This window comes from Coloeus monedula, assembly GCF_965178545.1.
Source record: "Coloeus monedula genome assembly, chromosome: 29".
NCBI classification, from domain to species: Eukaryota; Metazoa; Chordata; class Aves; order Passeriformes; family Corvidae; genus Coloeus; species Coloeus monedula.
The window spans coordinates 1952007-1974386 of record NC_138809.1 but is presented as its reverse complement, the minus strand read 5'-3'; the positions used below and the strand labels follow the sequence as shown (position 1 = coordinate 1974386).

General features: G+C 70.1%; 4 protein-coding genes and 1 pseudogene across 6 annotated transcripts in view; 2 read left to right on the top strand and 3 right to left on the bottom strand.

Moving 5' to 3' along the window:
- The window catches only part of LOC309583076 (low affinity immunoglobulin gamma Fc region receptor II-like), a 158548-nt pseudogene that overhangs the window by 97802 nt on the left and 38366 nt on the right, over positions 1-22380 (top strand). The window lies entirely within an intron of this gene.
- On the bottom strand, positions 126-3234 carry UFC1 (ubiquitin-fold modifier conjugating enzyme 1). The gene is made up of 6 exons (XM_082298748.1): positions 3104-3234; positions 2596-2663; positions 1707-1770; positions 1535-1611; positions 591-681; positions 126-305 (listed from the first exon to the last, which is right to left on the bottom strand). The coding sequence occupies exons 1-6, from the start codon at positions 3224-3226 to the stop codon at positions 234-236; spliced, it is 495 nt and encodes a 164-aa protein (XP_082154874.1). The 5' UTR covers positions 3227-3234; the 3' UTR covers positions 126-233.
- TOMM40L (translocase of outer mitochondrial membrane 40 like) lies at positions 6725-10094 on the top strand. Of its 2 annotated transcripts, none has more exons than XM_082298744.1 (9): positions 6725-6915; positions 7667-7734; positions 7836-7928; positions 8692-8793; positions 8910-8985; positions 9064-9186; positions 9279-9355; positions 9429-9531; positions 9613-10094. In XM_082298744.1, the coding sequence occupies exons 1-9, from the start codon at positions 6828-6830 to the stop codon at positions 9750-9752; spliced, it is 870 nt and encodes a 289-aa protein (XP_082154870.1). In that variant the 5' UTR covers positions 6725-6827; the 3' UTR covers positions 9753-10094. The 2 variants fall into 2 exon arrangements, with proteins under 2 accessions (XP_082154870.1, XP_082154869.1); XM_082298743.1 differs by having other exon boundaries at positions 8880-8985.
- NR1I3 (nuclear receptor subfamily 1 group I member 3) lies at positions 10190-14600 on the bottom strand (the record flags this gene model as incomplete). The annotated part of the gene is made up of 10 exons (XM_082298905.1): positions 10190-10319; positions 10410-10515; positions 10599-10715; positions 11578-11723; positions 11800-11978; positions 12381-12562; positions 13036-13166; positions 13681-13846; positions 14126-14379; positions 14569-14600. 10 exons carry the CDS (start codon positions 14598-14600, stop codon positions 10190-10192), a joined length of 1443 nt encoding a protein of 480 aa, XP_082155031.1.
- Positions 17983-21510, bottom strand: MPZ (myelin protein zero). The gene is made up of 6 exons (XM_082298746.1): positions 21427-21510; positions 20461-20627; positions 19391-19604; positions 19044-19179; positions 18852-18912; positions 17983-18755 (listed from the first exon to the last, which is right to left on the bottom strand). The coding sequence occupies exons 1-6, from the start codon at positions 21485-21487 to the stop codon at positions 18666-18668; spliced, it is 729 nt and encodes a 242-aa protein (XP_082154872.1). The 5' UTR covers positions 21488-21510; the 3' UTR covers positions 17983-18665.

Genomic DNA, 22380 nt, shown 5'->3' with positions numbered 1-22380 from the left:
AAGGAGCCGCCACCCGCGGGGTTTCTGCAGCGCCGCGATCACGGGAAGGACCCCCGGAGGGGGACAGACACAAACCCCGTCCGTGACACCCCCAAAATAACAAACCGGGACAAAAGCAGGGTTGAAATGTTTATTGGGGAGCAGCAGCGAAGCAGTGGGGAGGGGTGGGAGCAGCTGGGAGGGGTGGGGGGTACCCCGGGGGTGTGTGGCCCCCCCCAAGAACCTCCCGTTGGTCACTTGTCCTTGTGCTGGATGAGGCCTTTGGCGATGAGATCCGGGATCTCCACGGCCAGCCAGGGGCCCAGCTGTGGGGACAGGGGTCACCCCCACGGGGGACACCTCAACAACACGTCACAACCCCCCCCCCCCGCAGTGCCAACCCCCCACAAGGGGTGACAACCCTCCCCTGGTGTCACTCCACAGCTCCCATCGAGCGACAGCCCCCGCTCCGTGTCCCATCATCCCCCCAAAAGGTGACAATCCCCCCCCACACCCCGCCTGGTGTCACACCCCTGGGATGGGTGACACCCCCCCAATGTCACATCCCTCCCACGGGTGTCACCCCCGCCCCCCAGGGACCCCCTGCTCACCCCGAGGGCCATCAGATGGGCCAGCCCGAATTTGGGGACGTTCCTGGCCCAGAGCGGCTTGAAGTGGTCACTGAGGCAGATCTTCCCTCCCCTGCGGGGGCAAGGACCCATCAGACCCCCCATGAACCCCCCCACAGCCCAGGACTCCCCTCAGGTGACCCTCAGATGACCCCATGACACCCCAGACCCCCCTTTGGGCAGGAGGGACCCATCAGCCCCCCTTGGGACCACCCAGGACTCCCCCAGCCCTGAGAACCCCTCCAGGAACCCCCAAAGCCCTTGGACTGCCCTAAAAGCCTCCTCAGCCCTGGGATCGCCCCAGGATCGCCCCCAAATCTCCCCCAGCCCCAGGACCACACCCCCCCGCAGACCCCCTGAGCCTCAGGAGCCCCCACAGGGCCCCCTCCAGGGCCCCCCAGCCCTGGGACCCACCCCAGGACCCCTCCCCAGCACCCCCCAGCCCTGGGACCCTCCTCAGAACCCCCCATGGCCAGGACCCTCCACTGGACCTTCCCCAGAACCTCCCCCAGCCCTCAGACCCTCCCCTGGACCCCCACACAGGACCCCCCAAACCTGAGGGTCCCCTCCAACCCCGGCCTCCTCCCCAGGACCCTCCACGACCCTCCTTAGGAGCCCCCCCTCCTTAGAGCACACAGAAGTCCTTGAACCCTCCCCAGAACCTCCCTTTAGCCACCCCCAACTCCCCCAGCCCTGGGACCCCTCCCCAGAACCCCCCAGGAGCCCCCCCCCACCCCCAGCACCCTTCATGGACCCTCTCCCCAGGACCCTTGGAGCTTCCCCAGGAGCCCCCCCCTTGAACCCCCAGAACTCCCCCAGGCTCAGGAACCTCCCCCATCCCTCCCCAGAGCCCCAGGACTCCCCCAAGACCCCCTCTCAGAACCGGCATGGCCCCCCCGGGACCCCCCCCCCAGCCCCAGACCCACCGGTACATCTTGGCCGTTTTCCCGTCCAGCTCGGGGATGGCGATTTCGGGGGCGGTGCCCGGGTACGTCACCGGGATCTGGGGAGGTGGGGGGGGGGTCAGCATCCCCTGTGACCCCCCCCATCGATCCCAACAACACCCCCAGGACCCCCTCCAGGACCCCCCCAGCTCACCTCAAACTCGATGTTGAACTCGTACTTGAGCAGCTCGTGCACGTACCAGCACCTGCCGAACCACCTGCGGCACATTTGGGGGGGCCCCGGGACCCCCTCAGTGCGGGGAACCCCCCCCGGGACCCCCCCCTCATCAACAGAACCCCCCCAGGACCCCCCCATGTCCATCAAACCCGGGACCCCCCATGGCACCTGCGCAGCCCCGGGGGGGGTCTCATCTCAGGGACCCCCCCTCCATTTCCCTCGGATCCCCCTGGAGCACCTCAGACCCCCCCGGGGAGCCCCCCCATGTCCTTCACTCCCAGAGACCCCTCCCCAAATAACCGGGACCACCCCCAGCACCTCAGACCCCCCCCAGGGACCCTCCACCCCCTTCAATCTTGGGGACCCCCCCCCGATGGCCCAAGACCCCCAGTCTGACCCCCCCGCCCTCCTTGGTGCTGGGACCCACCCCCGATCACCGGAGCTCCCCCGGGGGGAGGGGGTCTCAACCTCAGGGACCCCCCCCCCCCCAGGACCCCCCATGTCCCTCAGTCCCGGGACCCCCCCCCCGGTATCAATTTGGGGGCTGGGACCTCCCCCGGTGTGACCCCGCAATCCTGGGGACACCCCCGGGCACCGGAGCGGCCCCTCCCGGGGGGAGGTCCCGGTGTGACCCCGGGATGGGGGTCCCGGTGTGACCCCGGGATGGGGGTCCCGGTGTGATCCCGGGGGGGTTCGTGGTGTGATCCCGGGATGGGGGTCCCGGTGTAACCCCGGGGGGAGTCCCGGTGTGATCCCGGAGGGGGGGTCCCGGTGTGATCCCGGGATGGGGGTCGCGGTGTGATCCCGGGATGGGGGTCCCGGTGTGATCCCGGGGGGGGGGTCCCGGTGCCCCCTCCCCACGCACCGTGTGCCCTCAGGGTTGGACTCCAGGCGGAACCAGTCGGTGTCGGCGCGTTTGTTGTTCTCCACGTACTGGGGGGAGAGGGGGGACACACGGGGGTCACCGGGGGGGCACCGGCGGGGGGACAGTGAGGGACACCGGGGGGGGGACACCGGGAAGGATTCGGGGATGACTCTGAGGGGACACACCGAGAGTACCGGCGGGAATCACGGCGGGGACACCGGGAGGGATCCGGGGGTGTGTGTGGGGAGGGGGAGGGACAGCGGGGTGGGAGGAAGGGGCTGATCGGGGGACACCGGGGGGACACCGGGGGAAGACAGCGGGGGGGGACAAGGGGCGAGGCAGCGAGAGGAGACCGAGACGTGACACCGAGGGGAAACCGGAGGAAACTGAGACACCGGTACCAGGACAGCGATACCGGGCGGCGGGGGTGGGGGAGGGGGGGCGCTGGAATCGGGAAGGGACCGTGAGGCGGCAGCGCGATTGACGCGGCGGTGCCCCGTGGACGTACCTGTATGAGTGCCCGGTACTCCTCACGCAGCCGCTCAGCCCATCCCTCGCGGTCCCGCGGCCCCGCCGGTGCCCGCAGCAGCGGCAGCTCGGCCACCGCCCGCCGCGCCGCCGCGTCCGCCATGGCCGGCCCCCGCCATGCCGCCCCGCCGGAAGTGACGTGGCGCGCCCGCCGAGCTCCGCGCCGCCATCTTGGTGAAGGGCGGGGCGCGGCTGGGAGGGAGCGAGGGAGGGAAGGGGAGTGACGTCACGGCCGCCATCTTGGTTAAGGGCACGTCCGGCGCGTGACGCCGCGGCCTCGCCGCCATCTTTAGTGCTGGCAGCAGTGAAGGGGGCTGGGCCGGGCTCGGCTGCCCCGGGGACCCCCCCACAGCACCAGGGACCCCCCCACAGCACCAGGGAACCCCTCGAGGGCCCAGGGACCCCCCCGCAGCACCAAGGACCCCCCCAGAGCACCAGGGACCCCCCCCCCACACCCAAGGACCCCCCCCCCCACAGCACCAGGGACCCCCCCAGCACCAGGGATCCCCCCGACACCCTCCCAAAGCCCCAGGGACCCCCCCACACACACACAGGCCCAGCCTCCCCCCTCCCCCAGCCCCACTGACGCCCCTTCACAGCCCCAGGGACCCCCCCCAAAGCCCCCAGGTCCCCCCCTCGCTCGGAGCCCAAGGCCAGGGTGGTGGTCCAGGGCTTTATTGGGGGTTCTGTGATGGGCTCAGGGCCGTGGTGGGGTCTGGGGGGTGCTCAGGGTGGCTCAGGGCTGTGTTGGAGTATGGGGTGGGGGTCTCTGGGGGGTTTTGGGGCTGTGTTGGGGGTCCCAGGGCTGGGGGCTCAAGGCTTTATTGTGGGGTGTGGGGCTCAGGGCTGTTTTGGGGCCTGGGGTGGGGGGCTCGGGGGGGCTCAGGGTTGTGTCGGGGGTCTCAGGGGGTCTCAGGGGTTCTCAGGGCTGTATCGAGGGTCTCAGGGGGTCTCAGGGCTGTGTCGGGGGTCTCAGGGGTCTCAGGGGGGCTCAGGGCTGTGGGGGTGCCAGGGCGGGGGTCTCGGGGGGGCTCAGGGCTGTGTCGGGGGTCTCAGGGGGCTATGGGGGGCTCAGGGCTGTGTCGGAGTCTGAGCTTGGGGGTCTCAGGGCTGTATTTGGGTCCATATCGGGGTCTCAGGGGGGTCTCAGGGTTGTGTCGGGGGTCTCAGGGGGTCTCAGGGCTGTATTTGGGGCCATATCGGGGGCTCAGCGCTGTGTGGGGGCGCAGCCCGGGGGTCTCAGGGGGTCTCAGGGCTGTATTTGGGGCCATATCGGGGGCTCAGCGCTGTGTGGGGGCGCAGCCCGGGGGTCCCAGGGGGTCTCAGGGCTGTATTTGGGGCCATATCGGGGGCTCAGCGCTGTGTGGGGGCGCAGCCCGGGGGTCTCAGGGGGTCTCAGGGCTGTATTTGGGGCCATATCGGGGGCTCAGGGCTGTGTGGGGGCGCAGCCCGGGGGTCTCAGGGGGTCTCCGCCTGCTCCTCGCCCTTGCCCAGCTGCAGCAGGGACGAGAAGAGCCCCAGCACGTTGGTGCGCAGCTCCCGGGCCAGCGGCTCCAGCTGTTTGTTAGCCCGATCCAGGTATTGCCTGCGGGACACGCGGCCGTCAGCGCTGCTGGGGGGGTCCCGGGGGGGCTTCCCGAGCCCCCCGCCCGAGCCTCCCGTACTCGGCCTGGCTGCGCAGCTCCTCCGCCCGCAGCTTCTGCGGCAGCTCCCGGGTCATGAAGTCGGAGAAGGTCTGGAAGTGGCGAGTCAGGAAATCCTCGGCGGTGTCCGGCTCCGAGTCCTCGCTCGCCGCTTGTCGCCGGACCAGCGCGGCCCCGAGGTGGCCAGCGGCGAGCAGCAGCAGCAGCACGACCACGGGGACCCTCATGGCTGGGGAGGGGGCGACACCGGGGGGTGTGACACCTCCGGCCCATCCCCGAGGCTCGGGGAGAATGCGAGCCCCACTCGCCACCCCATGGCCGCCCCACAGCCCCACCCGAGCCCTGCAGGAGCTTCCGAACCCATTCTCGACCCTCGGTGGGGATGTGACCCCAATCCCAGCCCCACGGGAGCTTCCAGTCCCATCCTGTGGGACGCCCCCACCCCACTCTGCCCCATTCCTGCCCCATCCCAGTCCCATCCCGTGGGACGCCCCCACCACCCCCACTCTGCCCCGTTCCACCCAGTCCCGGCCCCACCGGAGCTTCCAACCCCATCCCAGTTCAATCCCAGCCCCATCCCAGCCCCATCCCTGCCCCATCCCTGCCCCATTCCCAGCCCCATCCCAGTTCAATCCCAGCCCCATCCCAGCCCCATCCCAATTCAATCCCAGCCCCATCCCAGCCCCATCCCTGCCCCATCCCAGCCCCATCCCAGCCCCATCCCTGCCCCATCCCTGCCCCATTCCAGCCCCATTCCCACCGCATTCCTGCCCCACAGCACCTTCCCACCCCCATCCCTGTCCCAGTGTCCCCCCCCCCCCGTCCCCTCCCGGTGCCGCCGCTCACCTGGGCAGGTGCCGGTGCAGGTTTGGGGCGTCCCCCCTCCCTCGGCCCCTTTTTTATCCCCCCGCAGCCCCCGCCCCCCATCTGGGCAAACACAGCGGGGCCGAGGGGGCAGCGCGGGGGGGCCCCTTGTCCCCAACCCCCCCCCCCCGCCATGCCCGGGGCTGTCCCAGTGTCCCCAAGGACGGGGAGGGGCCGATGGCTCCGGGATTTGGGCCGGGGGGGCCCCGCGGGGCGAAGGTTGTCGCCTGCGGTGTCACTGACCCTCGACCCCCCGGCGGGGGTGGGGTGAGGGGGGGACAGTGGGGACATCCCGGGATGGGGCAAAGGGCAGGCGGTGGCGTCGGGGACAAAAGGTCGGAGTCCCCCCGGTCAGCAGTGGGGACAGGGATGGGGGCCAGGGGACACGGGGAGGGTCCAGGGGTGCGTGTGGCTGGCGACAGAGGGGACACGGGGAGGGGACGCTGGGCTGAGAGATGGGACAGTGTGGGGACACACGGCCAGGGGGGGACAGGAACGTGGGGAGGGGGAATGTGGGACATGGGAGGCGCGGGGGTGCGGGCAGGGGACACGGGGGGGACGCGGGACAGGAGGGGGGGATGGGGGAGGGTCCGGGATGCGGGGGAGGGCACGGGGGGGTGTTGGGACAGAGGCAGGAGGGTCCGAGGGGGATGGGATGGGGTGGGATAATGGGATGGGATGGGATGGGATGGGATGGGATGGGATGGGATGGGATGGGATGGGATGGGATGGGATGGGGTGGGATGATGGGATGGGATGGGATGGGATGGGATGGGATGGGATGGGATGGGATGGGATGGGATGGGATGGGATGGGATGGGATGGGATGGGATGGGATGGGGAGGAGGCGGACACTGGGGCACACGAGGGGATGTGGAAAGGGGTCCAGGGATGCAGGAGAGATCCAGGGGGGGCACATGGAAGGCCCCGAACACGAGCGGGGGGGGGGCAGCGGGGATTTGGGGACGCGCGTGGGACAGGAGGGTGGCGCGGAACGCGGGCGCCACGGAACGTCTCCGCGCGGGTTCCAGGGGTCCGGAGGGGTCGCATTCCGGCGCGGCCCCGCCCTCCCCGCTCAGCCAATGGAAGGCGCGCGTTGCCCACAGCCAAGATGGCGGCGGCGCCCCCCCTGAAGGCGCTCCGGGCGGCGCCGCCCGCGGCCGCGATGGCGGCGGCCGGCGGGGGCCCGTAGGGGCCATGGGGAACGCGGAGGGCCGGGCCCCGCGGCGGGCCGAGCCCCGGGGCAACCCCGGCAGCTTCGATGAGCTGCACCGGCTCTGCAAAGGTGCGCCCGGGGGCAGCGGGGGGGCTCCGCGGCTGAGAGGGCACCGGGCGGGGCGGAGCGGGTGGCGAGGGGTCGGTGTGTGGGACAAAGCGGGTCCGGGGACAGCGGGGGGACAGCGGGGACAGCGGGGTCGGGGGACACCGGGGTGACGTGGGGACACCGGGGCTGAGGGGGCACAGGGGCCGCGGGGACAGCGGGGGGTGGCAGCCGTGTCACCGGGGGGCTGAGGGTGTCACTGGGGGGCTGAGGGTGTCCCCAAGGGGGGCTGAGGGTGTCACCAGCGGGGTGTCACAGCCGTGTCCCCACGGGGCTGAGGGTGTCACGAGGAGGAGGTGACAGCCGTGTCACCGGAAGGGGCTGTGGGTGTCCCTAAGGCGCTGTGGGTGTCACCAGAGGGCTGTGGGTGTCACCAGCGGGGTGACAGCCGTGTCCCGAGGGGGCTGTGGGTGTCACCGGGGTGTCACAGCCGTGTCCCCAGGGGGTTGTGGGTGTCCCGAGGGGGCTGTGGGTGTCACCACCGGGGTGACAGCCATGTCCAGGGGGTCCCTGGGTGTCCCAGGGATGTCACAGCCATGTTCAGGGGGTCTCCGGGTGTCCCAGGGGTGTCACAGCCGTGTCCAGGGGGTCCCTGGGTGTCCCAGGGGGGTCTCTGGGTGTCCCCAGGGGGTCCCTGGGTGTCCCAGGGGGTCTCCGGGTGTCCCCAGGGGGTCCCTGGGTGTCCCAGGGGGGTGTCACAGCCGTGTCCCCCCAGAGGTGTTCCCACCGCAGATGGAGGGGGTGAAGCTGATCGTCACCAAGACCCTGAGCAGCCACTTCCAGGTCGGGTACAAGGGGGGTGGGGACACGTGGGGACTGAGGGGGATGCCGTGTGTGTCCCCCCCACCCTGGGCTGTCCCCTCTGAGCCCTGGTGTCCCCACAGGTGACACACACGGTGCACATGAGCACCCTGGGCCCCTCCGGCTACCGCTTCAACGCCACCTTCGTCGGGGACCGGCAGCTCGGGCCCACCGAGGTGACCCCACGGGTGGCACTGGGGTGGTGGGTGGCATCAGGGGGGGCACAGGTGTTGTCACCCAAACACCACCGGTCAGGAGCCTCGTGGTCACCCCGAGGCCACCAACGGCCCCAGGACTATGGTGTCATTGTGGTCGTCTGTGGCCCCAGGTGACCCCAGGGTGGTTGGTGGCCCTGCAGTTGTGACCTCGGTCTGATGGGTGGCCCTGGGGTGTCCAGGATGGCCCCAGGTGGCCCTGGAGTTATTGGTGGCTCTGCTGTGGCAAGTGGTCTCAGCAAGGTGGCTGTCCCAGGGTCATTGGTGGCCTTGGGGTGGCTGGTGGCCCTGGGTGGCTGTGGGGTCATTGGTGACCTCAGGGTGGTTGGGGGCCTTGGGGTCATTGGTGGCCCTGGGCTTGTGGCTGGTCCCAGGTGACCTCAGGGTCATTGATGGCCTTGAGGTCATTGGTGGCTCTTTGGTGACCCCAGGGCAGCTCAGTGGCCTTGGGGTCATCAGTGACCTCAGGGATGTTGGTGGCCCTGGGCTGGCAGGTGCTCACAGGTGACTTCAGGGTCATCGATGACCCTGGGGGCCAATGGTGGCCTTGGGGTCATTGGTGACCTTGGGGTCATCGGTGACCTCAGGATCCTTGGTGGCCACAAAGCTCCGGGCCGGGGCTGTTGAGCTGACCCAGCCACCAGCAGGGCAGGGCTGGGGGGGCTCCCTGGAGGCCGGGGCTGGCCCTGTCCCTGTGCCCCCGCCCACCCCGCGGTGTCCCCAGGTGTTCCCCACCCTGCTCGGGGACATGGACAGCGCCGGCAGCCTCAACGCTCAGGCCCTGCAGCTGCTGGGGGAGCGGCTCCGCGCCAAGGCCGTGTTCCAGGTGAGCCCCGGGGCTGGTGCCGCGGTGCCCGCGTCCCCCCCGGTGCCACCGCCGTGCCCTGTCCCCCCCCAACCCCCCGTTCCCAGACACACCAGGCCAAGTTCGTGACGTGGCAGTTCGACGGCGAGTACCGCGGCGACGACTGCACGGCCACGCTCACCCTGGGCAACCCCGACCTGCTGGGCGGCTCCGGTGAGCGCCGGGGGGAGCCTCGCGGTGGCCGCGGTGGCCCATGGGGACCCCGCTGAGGCCGCGCTGTCCCCGCTGCAGTGATCGTGGTGGCCCATTTCCTGCAGAGCGTCACCGCCCGCCTTGTGCTGGGCGGGGAGCTCGTCTACCACCGGCGCCCCGGCGAGGAGGGGGCCATCCTCACACTGGCCGGCAAATACACGGGTAGGGCCACGCCCTGGGGACACCCCGGGGACACCCCGGGGACCTCAGGGACAGCCTGGCGGTGCCACCTCGGCGCTGGCTCTCTGTTGCAGCCCCGAACTGGGTGACGACGCTCAACGTGGGCTACGGGGGGGCTCACGCCAGCTACTACCACCGGGCCAACGAGCAGGTGAGTGTCCCCCCCCCTCCCGGTGTCCCCCGTGGTGTCCCCAGGCCCCCGTGAGCCCGGTGTCCCCTCCCAGGTGCAGGTGGGGGTGGAGCTGGAGGCCAACACGCGGCTGCAGGAGACGACCTTTGCCTTCGGCTACCAGCTCAACCTGCCGCGAGCCAACGTCGTCTTCAGAGGTGGGCCAGGCCCCTGGTGGCTTCTGTGCCCAGCTGTCCCCTCCTGCTGGCACTCAGCTGGCCCTCCGCTGTCCCCCACAGGACTCCTGGACAGCAATTGGAGCGTGGGGGGGGTCCTGGAGAAGAAGTTGCCCCCCCTGCCCGTCACGCTGGCCCTGGGTGCCTTCCTCAACCACTGGAGGAACCGCTTCCACTGCGGCTTCAGCGTCACCGTGGGCTGAGGGGACAGTGGGCACAGCGGGCACAGCGGGCACAGCGGGCACAGCGGGCACGTGGCACCATCCTGCTCAGGGAGCCACCGGGCCGGGCCGTGGAGGTGCCACAGGGACCCGCGGGGCGGGGACACGGCGGCCGGGGCACAGCGTGTGACAGAGCCACGGGGGCTGCGGGTGGCGGCCAAGGGGGGCTGGGGGTCCCGGTGTCCCCGGTGTCACCCCTCGGGGGTGGCAGCTGCCACAGGGCTGGGGGGTCCCGTTGTCCCCAGCACCATCCCGGCCGTGCCTCAGTTTCCCTGCGGTGCCACACCCGGGAGCCCGGATAAATAAAGGAGCTTTACTCTGTGCCTGCTGGGGGCCGGGGGTGACGTTTGGGGCCTGGGGGTGACATTTGGGGGCCGGGGGTGACGTTTGGGGGCCGGGGGTGACGTCTGGGGCCAGGCTCAGCTGATGATCTCGGAGAGCAGCGGGGTCATGGCCGACAGGTCCTGGATGTGCAGGATCTGCCGCGTCTTCTCCGCCTTCAGCGTCTGCATCTCCGTCAGCAGCAGCAGCAGCTTCGCATACAGGAACCTTTGGGGGGCCGCAGGGCACAGCCAGCTGGGCCTGGTGGCCGTCCCCACCCCCCCGGGGACACCGGTGCCACCCTGTCCCGGCGCTCACCTGCCCTCGGGCGGGGGGTGCCGGTGGTCGATGTAGCTCTTGAGGGTCAGGGCCACCTTCTCCTGGAAGGCGTCGATGACGTCGCGCTGGGCGATGCCGGCGTGGTCTGGGGAGGGGGCGTGGGGTGACGTCAGCAGGATTTTGGGGACAGTGGGATGTCCCCGTGTGTCCCCTCTTGGGGGGGCTCACCTGGCGAGAAGAGCAGCATGGCCTGGAGCAGGGCGTACTCGGCCTCGTGCAGCCGCAGGCGCCGCAGGCTCTCGTGGAACTTGAGCAGCGGCTCCAGGTAGATCTGCTGGAACCCGGCTGCGGGACCATCCCGAAATCCCGGGGTTAGGGTGGGAAAGAGCTTTGGGATCATCGAGTCCGAGCTGTGCCCGATCCCCACTGTGTCCCTGAGTGCCACCTCCAGGGATGGCCGCTCCAGCCCTCCCTGGGCAGCCCCTGCCAAGGCCTGGCCGCCCTTTCCAGGAGCGATTTTCCCAAATATCCACCCTGAGCCTCCCCTGGCACAGCTTGAGGCTGTTCCCTCTTGTCCTGGCCCCGTTCCTTGGGATCAGATCCCAAATCCCCCCAGGAAGAGCCCGAAATTCCCCTCTGGACCCCCTTTTCTCCAGGATAAACATTCCCAGCTCCCTCAGCATTTCCCAGCCCCTTCCCAGGCCCGTCCCCTTCCCTGGACACTCTCCAGCCCCTCAATGTCCTTAAACTGAGTGATCAGAACTGGACACAGCCCTCGAGGTGTGGCCTCACCAGGGGGACAATCCCTGCCCTGGGCCTGTGGCCACACTGTCCCTGACCCACCCCAGGTGCCATTGGCCACCCTGGGCACACCCAGGGGCACTTGGGGGTCCCTGGGCACACCTGGCTCATGTCCAGCTGCCACCCCCCAGGTCCCTTTGTGTCCAGCGTCCCCACCCTGGGGGTTGTTGTGACCCCACAGGACCCTGCCCCGGGTCCCCATGGACCCAGCCTGCCCAGCTCCCTCTGCGGAGCCCTCCTGCCCTCCCCCCGGCCCAGACCGGTGTCCCCAAGCATCCCCAGGTGTCCCCAGGTGTCCCCAAGCGTCCCCAGGTGTCCCCAAGCATCCCCAGGTGTCCCCAGGTGTCCCCAAGCGTCCCCAGGTGTCCCCAAGCATCCCCAGGTGTCCCCAGGTGTCCCCCGGTACCCAGGGCCCCGTCGCGGATGGTGTAGCAGCGCTGGCCGCACTCCCAGGCCTTGGTGTCGGGGTTGAAGACGGTGTTGAAGCGGATCTGGCAAATCTCCAGCGTGGCCCCTTTGAGCAGCGAGATTTGGGCGTCCAGGGGCAAGCTCCTGGCGGGAGGGGACACGGGGACACGTCAAGGGGGTGGCACCGAGCGGTCCCCGGCCGCGTCCCCGCCCCGCGCACCTGAAGACCGGGATCTCCTTGGCGAACTTGATCACCTGCTGGATCATGAACGTGCTCAGGTCGGCGAACTGCGGCAGCAGCGACAACGAGTCCGGCAGCACCTCCTCGCACAGGGACGGCGACACCCCCGCGGCGACACCCGAGCCCGGCGGGCTGGGCACGAACAGGCGCACGGCGGGCTGGGGACAGCGAGGGGTCAGGGCGGGGGTACCCGTGGGGACACTCGGGGCACCCATGGGGACACTCGGGGCACCCACGGCATCAGCTGGGTCACCGGGGACTGGCTGGGTCACTCCAGGGGACAGCCAGGGCACCAGGGATGTTGGCTGGGTCACCTTTGGGGACAGCGGGGTCATCCATGGGGACAGTCAGGCCACCCATGGGCATGGCCAGGGCACCCGTGGGGACAGTCAGGGCACCCATGAGGACAGCAGGGTCACACGCAGGGATGACCAGGGCACCCATGGACACGGCTGGGGCCGCCCTGGGGACAGCGGGTCACCCATAGGGACAGCGGGGTCAAGCACAGGGACAGGTGTGTCCCCCGCGGGGACAGCGGGTGCGGGGTGTCCCCAGCTTACCCAGTACTGCGCGAACTGGGAGAAGCTGGAGTCGAAGGTGCGCTGGTGGGCGGCTATGAGGAGCGCGATGAGCTCCTGCTGCTCGGCCGTCAGTCCCCCCTGCTGGCCCTGCTGGCCCCCGGGCTGGCCCCGCTGGCCCCGCAGCTCCCGCCGCCGCCGCAGCGCCTCCTCCGACATGATCACTGCCACCCGCCGACCCCGCTGTCACCGCTGTCACCGCCGGCACAGGGACCGGGGACAGCGGGGACGCCGAGCGGGGACAGCAGCGCCCCGTGATGCCCCTCCCCGAGCACGTCCCCGCTGTCCCCGCTCTGCCACACCCCCCTGCTGCCACCTCCGTGCCCTGTCCCTTGATGTCCCCTCCCCTGCCACCCCACCCAGGCCGCTTCTCTCTGTCCCACGTCCCCCCTTGTCCCCTCCAGGTCCCCTTTATCCCTCCCAGGTGCTCCCCCTCTTCCTCCGGGTCCCCCGTCCCTGTCCCCCCTGTCCCCGTGCCATGTCCCCCCCTCATCCCCAGGTGTCCCCTGTGTCCCCCCATTCCCTCTCCCCCCATGTCCCCCCTTTGTCCCCTCCAGGGCCTCCCTCTCCCCTCCGCTCCGTGTCCCCCCGGGTGTCCCCCGTGTCCCTCCACCCCCTGTCCCCCCGTGTCACTCACTGTCCCTCCTCATGCCCACGTCGAGGCACTTCTGGAGGCGACAGGCCTGGCACTGCCGCCGCTTGGCCTTGGTGACAGGGCAGCGCCGGGCCAGGGGACACGTGAACCGGACACCTTTGATGATGGAGCGCCTGGGGGGACACGGCCACTGTCCCCTGACCCAAGCTCGGGGTGGCAGTGGCTGTCCTGCCTTGTCCCACCCTCTCCCCGTCCACGGGACCATCCTGCGCCATCCCACATCCTGCCCTGGCCCATCTCATCCCGTCCCAGTCCCTCCTGTCCCATCCCAGCCCGTCTTGTCGCCCCACCCTGTCCCCTTGTCCCATCTCATCGTGTCCCGTCCCATCCCACCCGGTCTCATCCCCCCTCCTGCCCCGTCCCTTTGTCCCCTTGTCCCATCCACCCCAGCTTCTCCTGTTTGTCCCGTCCTGCCTTGTCCCTTTGTCCCATCTCACCCCGTCCCATCCTGTCCCTTTGTCCCATCCCATTTTATCCCACCCTGTCTCATCCCATCCTGTTCTGCCCCATCCCGCATTGTCCCCACCCTGTCCCCGTGTCCCATCCCATCCCGTCCCATCCCACCCTGTCCCTCTGCCCCGCCCCATCCTGTCCTGTCCCCGGGGTGTCCCCGCGGTGTCCCCGCACCTGAAGAAGCCCTTGCAGCCCTCGCAGCTCATGACGTGGAAGTGGTACCCGCTGGCCCTGTCCCCGCACACGGCGCACACCTTGTCCCCATCGGGCTCCGTGTCCCCAGCGCGGTCCCGGAGCCGGGGGCTGCTCTCTGTGCCCGGGGGGCTCGGCAGGGACATGGCTGGGGACACGGGGACAGCGAGGGGGGTGACACACACCGGGCACCGCCACCGGCTCCGGTGTCCCGTCCCCTCGAGGCCACGGTGGCCCCCTGTCCCGCGGCGCTGTCACCCACGTGCACCCGCCCGCCGCCGCAGTGTCCCCTCGCCCCGCGGCGCTGTCACCCGTGGGCACCCACGTGTCCTCGCCGGTCCCTGCTGCTCCCCGCTGGTCCTCGTGTGTCCCCTGCACTCCCCGAGTGTCCCCGCTGGTCCCCGCGAGTCCCCGCCAGTGCTGGTACCTGAGGCGGTGTCCCCCGGTGCGGTCGGTGATGGGGGATTGTCCCCACGCAGTGAGGGGACACCCGGTCCCCGTGTGTCGCCGTCAGTGCCTGTGTGTCCCCTCCAGTCCCCGAGTGTCCCCTCTATTCCCCGCGTGTCCCCGCCGGGCCCAGGTAGGGCCCCGTGGAGTTTGAACCTTGAACTTGAGCGAGGCTGTGACAGGCGGGGACAGAGCGCGGGGCGGAGGGGACAGGAGAGCGCAGGTATGGCAGCTCTGGGGGACAGAGGGACGTGGGGACAGGCGGGGGACACACAGACACAGAGTGGGCAGGACGTGCTGACAGGCAGGCACGGAGGGGACAGCCAGGGTGCCACAGCTGGGGCTGCGGGTGGCATTAGGGGACTGGCAGCGTCCCCATCCCGGAGCCCCCGCCTGTGCTCTGTCCCCAGGTGTCACCCGCACCTTCGGGGTGTCCGAGGAGGGTCACCCTCCATCCCGGCCCCCCTGGAACCCCTCTCTTATCCCCCCGTGTTCCGCGGGGTCTCTTCGAGTCCCTCTGTCCCCCCCGTGTCCCTCCATGTCCTCCCAAGCTCCCTGTGTCCCGCCGTGTCCCCCTGCGTCCCCATGTCCCCCCAAGCCCCCCATGTCCTCCCATGTCCCCCCAAGCCCCCCGTGTCCCCCCGTGTCTTCCCGTGTCTCCCCGTGTTCCCCCATGTCCCCCCCGTGTCCCCCAAGCCCCCCATGTCCCCCCATGTGCCCCCGTGTCCCCCCAAGCCCCCCCAAGCCCCCCATGTCCCCCCATGTCCCCCCGTGTCCCCCCAAGCTCCCCAAGCTCCCCGTGTCCCCCCATGTCCCCCGTATCCCCCCAAGCCCCCAAAGCCCCCCATGTCCCCCCCTGTCCCCCAAGCCCCCCGTGTCCCCCCAAGCCGCCCGTGTCCCCCATGTCCCCCCCGTCCCCCGTGTCCCCCCAAGCCCCTCGTGTCCCCCCGTGTCCCCCAAGCCCCCGTGTCCCCCCAAGCCCCCCGTGTCCCCCCGTGTCCCCCCGTGTCCCCCAAGCCCCCCAAGCCCCCGTGTCCCCCCAAGCCCCCCAAGCTCCCCGTGTCCCCCGTGTCTCCCCGGGGCCGTCGCGCCCGGAGCGAGGGGGGGAACAACGCGGGGGCGTGTCCCCGTCGGGACCCGCCCCCCGATCCCCATTGGCTGCTCGGGGCTGTCACTCAAACCCCGCCCCTATAAAAGCGGCGGCAGCGCCGGTCCCGCGCTCCGGGAGCGGCGGCGGCACCGGGCGGGATGAGCGAGGTGGGGGCGGCCGGGGGGGCCCGAACGGGCCGAAAAGAGGGATTTCCCCCTTTTCCCGTTGTTTTCAGCACCGAGCTGGTCGGGGAGAAGTGCTGAGAGCGGGAACGGGGGGAAGATGCTGCGTCCCGGGGAGGGAGGGTGCGGGGACCGCGGAGACAGTTTGGGGACTCTGTGCCACCAGCGCCACCCCCTCACCTCCCCTGGCCCTCCTCTCTTGGCAGTGGAACCTCCATGAGCCCCCTCTGGCTGGAGCTTGGGGGGACCCAGTGGGGGGACAACGGGGGGACCCTGGGGACAGCGGAGCCCCGGTGTCACCCCTCGGTCCCCTCTCTCCGCAGCGCAGCCCCCATGATCCCCCCTCCGCGGCGGAGGCCCCCGGCGGGCAGCAGGAAGGTGAGGACCCCCGGCACAGGGGGGGTGTGGGTTCCCTGTCCCCGCTGTCCCCTCTCGGGACTCCCGCGCTGCTCCCGCAGTCCCCGAGACCCCCGAGTCCATGTCCCTGTCATTGTGGGGGGGGTGGCACCTGGGTGGGTTTGGGGACCTGCGCTGTCCTGTCCCCGGGGGAGGGGGGTGTCCCCGTGGGAGATGTCGTGGTGTCCCCTCTGGGGACTTCTGGGGGGTGGTCGTGATGCTCTTTGGGGTGAGTGGCGGTGCCAGCTTGTCTCCTGAGGGCTTGGGATGGTGGGGTCTCCCCTGCGTTGGTGACTGGGTGTCCCCGCTGGTCCCTGGGGTGAGTCTGGGGGTGTCAGGATGTCCCTTGTCCCCGGGGGGAGGGGGGGTGGCGGGGTGCCCGCCTGCGTGTCCCTGCTGGTCCCCGGGCTGAGTCTGGCGGTGCCAGGCTGTCCCCAAGGGTGGCCCTGTCCCCTCCCCGCCCCAGCCAAGGCCGGTGACCCCAAGAAGGAGGAGGAGGAGGAGGAGGAGGAGATCGACATCGACCTGAGTGCGCCCGAGACGGAGCGCGCGGCACTCGCCATCCAGGGAAAATTCCGCAAATTCCAGAAGCGGAAGAAGGAGTCGGGGCCCTGAGGGGGGTCCCGGGACCCCCAACCCTCGTGGGGACCCCCGTGGGCAGGTCCCGCCCTGACTCCGTCACGCGACGGGGCCGTGGGGGATGGGGGGGGAGGGGTCTCGGCCCTTCCGCACCCCGAGCCGGGACCCCGAGTGACACGGGGCGGGGGGGCGGGGGGCTGAGAGGGGACACAGCCGGGTGTCCCCCGGAGAGGAGGTGGCCCTCGTGCGAGGGGGCGGCGTGGAGCCCCCCGATTTCCCTGGGAATCCCCGATTTCCCTGGGAATGCCCCGTTTCCCTGGGAATGCCCAGGAAATCGGGGCTCCCCACCCTCCTGGCACTGTCACCGCCCCCTCCCCACCCTCCTGGCACTGTCACCGCCCCCTCCCCACCCTCCTGGCACTGTCACCCTCCCCTGTCCCCCTCCCCGGGGGGCGTTTTTAGCCTGTGCAAAGAATAAAGTGTGAAGAAGAGGAGGGCGGTCTGGGGGTTCGGGGGGGATTTGGGGAGGGGACCCCACTGGGAGGGATCCCCAGGTCCCCTTTTTCCGATTGGGGGAGTGGATGGACCCCCCCATTAAATCAGCGCCGGGGGTCCCTAGGACCGGGCTGTCCCTCCGGGGGGTGGGGACAGAGGTGACCCCAGGGGTGGCTGGGGAGAGGGGGGAGGTTGGGAACGGCTCCATCCCCCCCCTCCCCCAAGGTCTCCCATCTCCAATTTGAAGGATTTCCACTGAAATTCCCATTAATTGATCACCCGCTGGGGCTCAGCCCCGGCAGAGCCGCGAGCCGAGATAAAAGCGCTTGGGGAAGGGTTAAAATTCGAGCGGTTTGTGTGTGTGGGGGGGGGGGTTGCAGGAGGATTTCGGGGGGTTCGGCGGGCCCGGGAGTGCCGGGATCCGGGGCAGAAATAGCTCCTCGGAAAGAAAAACAGCGCCCGCGGCCCGGGGCCAGGGCCCAGGGGACACGGCGGGGTCGGGCTCCGCAGACTTATTAGGGAAGGGACAATGATCCCGGGGGGGCACCGGGGGGGCACCTCCGTGCCCGTTTTCCGTGTGGGAGCGACGATTCCAGCGCTGCTCCGTGCCCCAAATGCCCCCCCAGGGCCGGGGCTGGGGTCTTTCCCCCCCTCCCTCCCCACCCCCCACTCCAAGCCCCGCAGGGACCCCTGCGCACCCCCTGAGCCTTGGGCTCGGTGTTAATTACAGCGAGCTTTAATTAAGGGCGAGGTGGCCCTGAGGTGGCCTGGGGGACAGTGTGGCCCCCGCTGAGGGAGGGGGGCGGCTCTAGGGTGCCACCAGGTCGCCCTCCCTCCCTACTGAGGGTGACAGCGACGTCCCCGTCCCGTGGGGGCTCCGTGTGATGAGTTCGTGAGTGCTCAGCCAACCCCCCGGCCCCGGAGCGGGGACAGTGACGGGCCGGGAGGGGACACGGGGCTCCCGGACGTGTCAGTTTTATTAATGGCACCACGGCGACAGGGAGCGGACAGGGACAGGGCGTATAAAAACGCGTCGGGGAGGGCACGGGCGGCTCCCCCCCAGTCCCCGGCCGCAGCCTCGCCCCCTCAACGGGGCTCCGGCCGGTTTTGGGGGGGGGTCCCGGGGGTTACGCGGTGCGGGGGTTAATGGGGAGGGCAGGAGGGGACAAAGGGGATGGGGCGGGGGCCACCCTGCGACGTCATTTGGGGTCGGTCGCGGGGAGAGACGAGAAAACGGCCAGAAAAGGAGTAAAATTGGGGGCAGAGAACCCCCCCCTCGAGTACGGGGAGGGGACACATGGGGGTAACACGGTCCCACGGGGACCCCGCGGATCCCTGGGGAGGGGGGGACCGACCCCAAATCCGCTGCTTTTGTGTTCGAAAGGAGAAATTCCCTCCGCGCCCGGGGCTGGGCAGGGAGCGACCGAGAGGGGCTGCGGGACGGGGCGGGGGAGGGACCCCCGGGCTGTCCCCAGCGCTGTCCCCAAGGCCGGAGGGACCCGAGGCGAGGACCACACCCCGCTCCTCGCCGGGTCCCGAGCCGGGAGGGGCCGCGGCCGGGGCTGGGGGCGATGAAATCAGGAGCCCCCCGAGTTGGGTTTGATGATGCTCAGCAGGGCGTTCTTGAGGCTGCCCCGGCTCGGGGAGCGGGCGGCGGGCGGAGGCGCGGCCCGGGGCTCCCCCCGCAGCTCCATCTCGATGGTCATGATGACTTTGGGGGGCCGGGGGCCCCCCGCGCCCTCGTCCGCCCCCGGGGGTCCCTCCCTGCCCGCTAACCGCTATTTCTTATCCTTGCGCGAGTCTCCCGGGCCGCCCTTGGCTTTCTTGGCGCTGCGGCCGTGGTCCAGCATGGCGTAGAGCACCGGGGCCTGCGGGGACAGGGGGGCTTCACCTCCCACCCCCGGCGACAGCGGGGACACCCCGCCGTGCCCCGCGCCGTGCCCCCCGCCCCTCTCGGCGCTCACCTGCCGGCTGCGCTTGGAGCCGTCCTTGCCCGAGCGCTGCAGCTTCCCCTTCTCCATGGCGCTGGAGTTGGGTTTGGGGGGAAAAAGAGTGGAAAAAAAGAGCGGCTCGGGATGGTGAAATTTCCACCCCTCCGCTCCCGGCTGTGCCCCCTCCCCCCCCACCCCCCGGTTTGGGGAGGGGTCGCGGCTCACCTCAGCCGCCGCTGCAGGACAGCCTGGCGCCGCTGCCAGCAGTAGCGGGTGGCATAGACCAGGGCCACCAGCACGGCCACCAGCAGCAGGATCCCGCCGATGACAGACCCCAGCACGACGCCGTAGCGGGTGGGCACTGTGGGGACAGTGGGGCACCGTGTCACCCTCCCCCCGGCAGCGGGGCAGCAGGGAGGGGACACCAGCCCTGTGTCACCACCAGCAGCGGGTGGGCAGGGAGGGGACACTGGCATGGTGTCACCCCCAGTAGTGGGCGGGCACTGAGGTGACACCAGCCCCGTGTCCCCCCAGCAGCGGGTGGGCACTGAGGTGTCCCCGTGGCCGCGCACCTTTCTCGAGGACGTAGAGGGTGACCTGCGAGGACTTCCCCACGATGTCCGGGGGGTTCTTGACGTCGCAGGTGAAGGTGCCGTTGTCGGTGGGCTCCAGGCTGTGGATGACGATGGAGCCGTCCTTGCGCCGCGGGTTCCCCACCCACTCCATGCGCTCCTTGAAGCTCCCCACGTCATCGATGTAGGGCTGGCCCTGGGCGTAGTGGAAGATCTGCCCGTGCGACAGTGGCACAGCGGTCACCGGGGTGCCAGCCGGGTGACCCCCCCAGCCCGGGCAAGGTGACCCTCAGAGCTGGAGGTGGGGGGTGACGCGATGGGGAGGGGACAGGGGGGTGTTGGGGGAGCCCTGGAGAGGCTCGTGATGTCCCCAGGGTGCCACCGGAGTGTCACCCGCAGGGAGGGGACTGTCCTGAGGGGGCTCTGGGACAGGGGGACGCTGTAGGGACAGCGATGTGCCCACCTGCTGGGGCTGGCACTGGGATCTGGTGGGCACGGGGACAAGGGGACACTGTGGGGACACCCCGGTGACATCACAGTGTCACCCTCAGGGAAGGGACTGTCCTGCTGGGGCTGGCACTGGGATCTGGTGGGCATTGGGACAAAGGGACACCGTGGGGACACCCCAGTGCCACCACAGATCAAGGGGACACGGCTGGGGCTGGCACTGGGACCCTGGGGGCACCGTAGGGACACCATGGGGACACACCAATGTCACCACAATGGGAGGGGACACTGCTGGAGCTGGTGCTGGGACCCGGTGGGCACCGGGGACACCATGGGGACACCCCAGTGCTACCCCAGTGCGAGGGGACACCGTGTCACCCTGCTGGGGTGGGACAAGGGGACACCGTGGGGACACCAGGGAGACACCACAGAGCAAGGGGACACTACTGGGCTGGCACCGGGATGCCACGGGGACACCCCAGTACCACCCCAGTGCGAGGGGACACCGTGTCACCAGTGGGGAAGGGTTTGTGCTGCTGGGACAAGGGGACACCGGGGCTAGGGGCACGGTGGGGACTCGGTGGGGACCTTGGGGATGCCTTGGGGACCCTGGGGACACTCACGGAGATGGTGTCGCGGGAGCCCTCGGCCTGGAAGTGCCAGGTGATGGAAATGTCGTCCGAGATCCACTCGCTGGACCAGAAGCTGCAGGACAGGGTGACATGGGAGCCCACGGTGCCATAGACCTCCCGCTGCGTGTACACGTGGATTGGGGACACCGGCGACACTCCTGGGGGACACAGAGGCGTCAGCCCCGCCCCGCCGCGGCGACCGAGCCCGGCGGTGTCCCCGCGCTGCCACCGAAGGGCGCCGAAGGCAGCGCGGAGGGGACACGGGGACAGCGGCGGTGGCACCGCCCCGGTGTCCTCATGGGGGGCTCGGAGGGGACAGGGGCGGTGTGGCACTGCCCCGGTGTCCCCCCCACGGGCGGCTCGGAGGGGACAGTGTCCCAGTGCCCGGTGGCACCCAGCACCCGCAGGGGGGTGACAATGGGACCCTCGGTGCAGCCCGGTGGCACTGCCAGGGCTGGGTGTGGCACCCCGCATCGGTGCCCCGGGCAGGTGACATGTCCCTCAACCGTGTGACACGGGCAGGGCTGGCACCCAGCACCCCCAAAATGTCCCCAGGGAGGCGACAGCGACCAGGACCCTCCTCGGAGCCACCCAGCACCCCCAAACTGTCCCCGGGGAGGTGACAAGGACCGGGACCCTCCTTGGAGCCACCCAGCACCCCCAAAACGTCCCTGGGGAGGTGACAGCGACCGGGACCCTCCTTGGAACCACCCAGCACCCCCAAACTGTCCCCGGGGGGGTGACAGACCCCCCCACACAGGTGACACGGGCAGAGCTGGGTGTGGCACCCCCCGCCCGTGCCCAGCTCGGTGCCACCTCCGGGACCCTGCTGGCAGCCCGGGGTCAGTCCCCAAGCCGCGCGTGGGTGGCCGCCAGCCCCCCGAGCACCCCCCAAAATGCTGCTGTCCCCTCCCCCCAGCCCAATTCTGGGGTCCTGTCCCTTGTCCCCGAGCTCACCCAGCGCCGCCACGAGCCCGGCCAGGAGGAGGAGGCGGTGGCGAGTGGCCCTCGGGGACATGGCGACGGTGGCACGGTGGCGGCGACGGCGGCGGGCAGCGGGTTTTAGGGTGGCACCGAGGGCGCTGCACCCCAAATCCCGGCCAATGGGCGGCGGGGGGGGAGGAGGGGCCGGGGGGGTGCGGGGTCCCCCCTCAAAGGGGACATTTAGGGCCGGGAGGGGGACGGGGACACTGCGGCCTTTGTGTGACCGCATTCCCGAGGGCAGCGGGGGCGGGGGACGAGGAATGCACGGGGGGGACACGGGGGGGGCACGGGGGGGACACGGAGCTCCCAGAGTGGGGTTTGAGGGGGTTTTGGGGGTTTTTGGGGGGTTTTGAGGGGGTTTTGTGTCCTCTCTATCCTGTCCTGCGCCACCTCTCGGGGTCCCTACGGGGTTTTGGGGGGTCTTGGGGGGTTTCGGGGGGGGGGGGGGGGACTGTGGGATTTGGGGAGAAACCGCCGGGATTTAGGGCGGGGTGAAGTCGGGGATGGGGCGGGGGGAATGCGGGGTTTGGGGGAAAACCGCAGGGTTTGGGGTGAAAAGTCGGGATTTGGGGGGAAAACCTGGGGAGTGGAGGAAATGCGGGATTTGCGGGGGGATAAAAGGGGATCTGGGGAAAACCTGCTGGATTTGTGGGGGAAATCTCGGGATTTGGGGGAAAACCCCCAGGATTTGGGGAAAACCCGCTGGATTTGGGATGAAAAGTCGGGATTTGTGGGGAAAAACCCGGGATTTGGGGGAAAAGCCCCAGGATTTGGGGGAAAAGCCCCAGGATTTGGGGAAAACCCACTGGATTTGTGGGGAAGAAGCCGGGATTTGTGGGGAAAACCCGGAATTTGGAGGAAAAGCCCGGAATTTGGGGGGTAAACTCGGGATTCGGGGGGGAAAAACCGGATTTCAGGGAAAAACCT

Bases quoted from the DNA above. Each gene is read 5' to 3' on its own strand.
- UFC1 (XM_082298748.1), bottom strand. From the start codon at position 3,226: ATGGCGGACGCGGCGGCGCGGCGGGCGGTGGCCGAGCTGCCGCTGCTG. The intron at 2,664-3,103 runs GTACGTCCACGG...CTCTCCCCCCAG, and splicing joins AGTACCGGGCACTCATACAG to TACGTGGAGAACAACAAACG. The intron at 306-590 runs GTGAGCAGGGGG...CTGTCCCCACAG, and splicing joins CCCATCTGATGGCCCTCGGG to CTGGGCCCCTGGCTGGCCGT.
- TOMM40L (XM_082298743.1), top strand. From the start codon at position 6,828: ATGGGGAACGCGGAGGGCCGGGCCCCGCGGCGGGCCGAGCCCCGGGGC. The intron at 6,916-7,666 runs GTGCGCCCGGGG...GTGTCCCCCCAG, and splicing joins GCTGCACCGGCTCTGCAAAG to AGGTGTTCCCACCGCAGATG. The intron at 9,356-9,428 runs GTGAGTGTCCCC...GTCCCCTCCCAG, and splicing joins ACCACCGGGCCAACGAGCAG to GTGCAGGTGGGGGTGGAGCT.
- MPZ (XM_082298746.1), bottom strand. From the start codon at position 21,487: ATGTCCCCGAGGGCCACTCGCCACCGCCTCCTCCTCCTGGCCGGGCTC. The intron at 20,628-21,426 runs GTGAGCTCGGGG...TGTGTCCCCCAG, and splicing joins CGGGCTCGTGGCGGCGCTGG to GAGTGTCGCCGGTGTCCCCA. The intron at 18,913-19,043 runs GTGAGCCGCGAC...ACCCAACTCCAG, and splicing joins GTCCTGCAGCGGCGGCTGAG to CGCCATGGAGAAGGGGAAGC.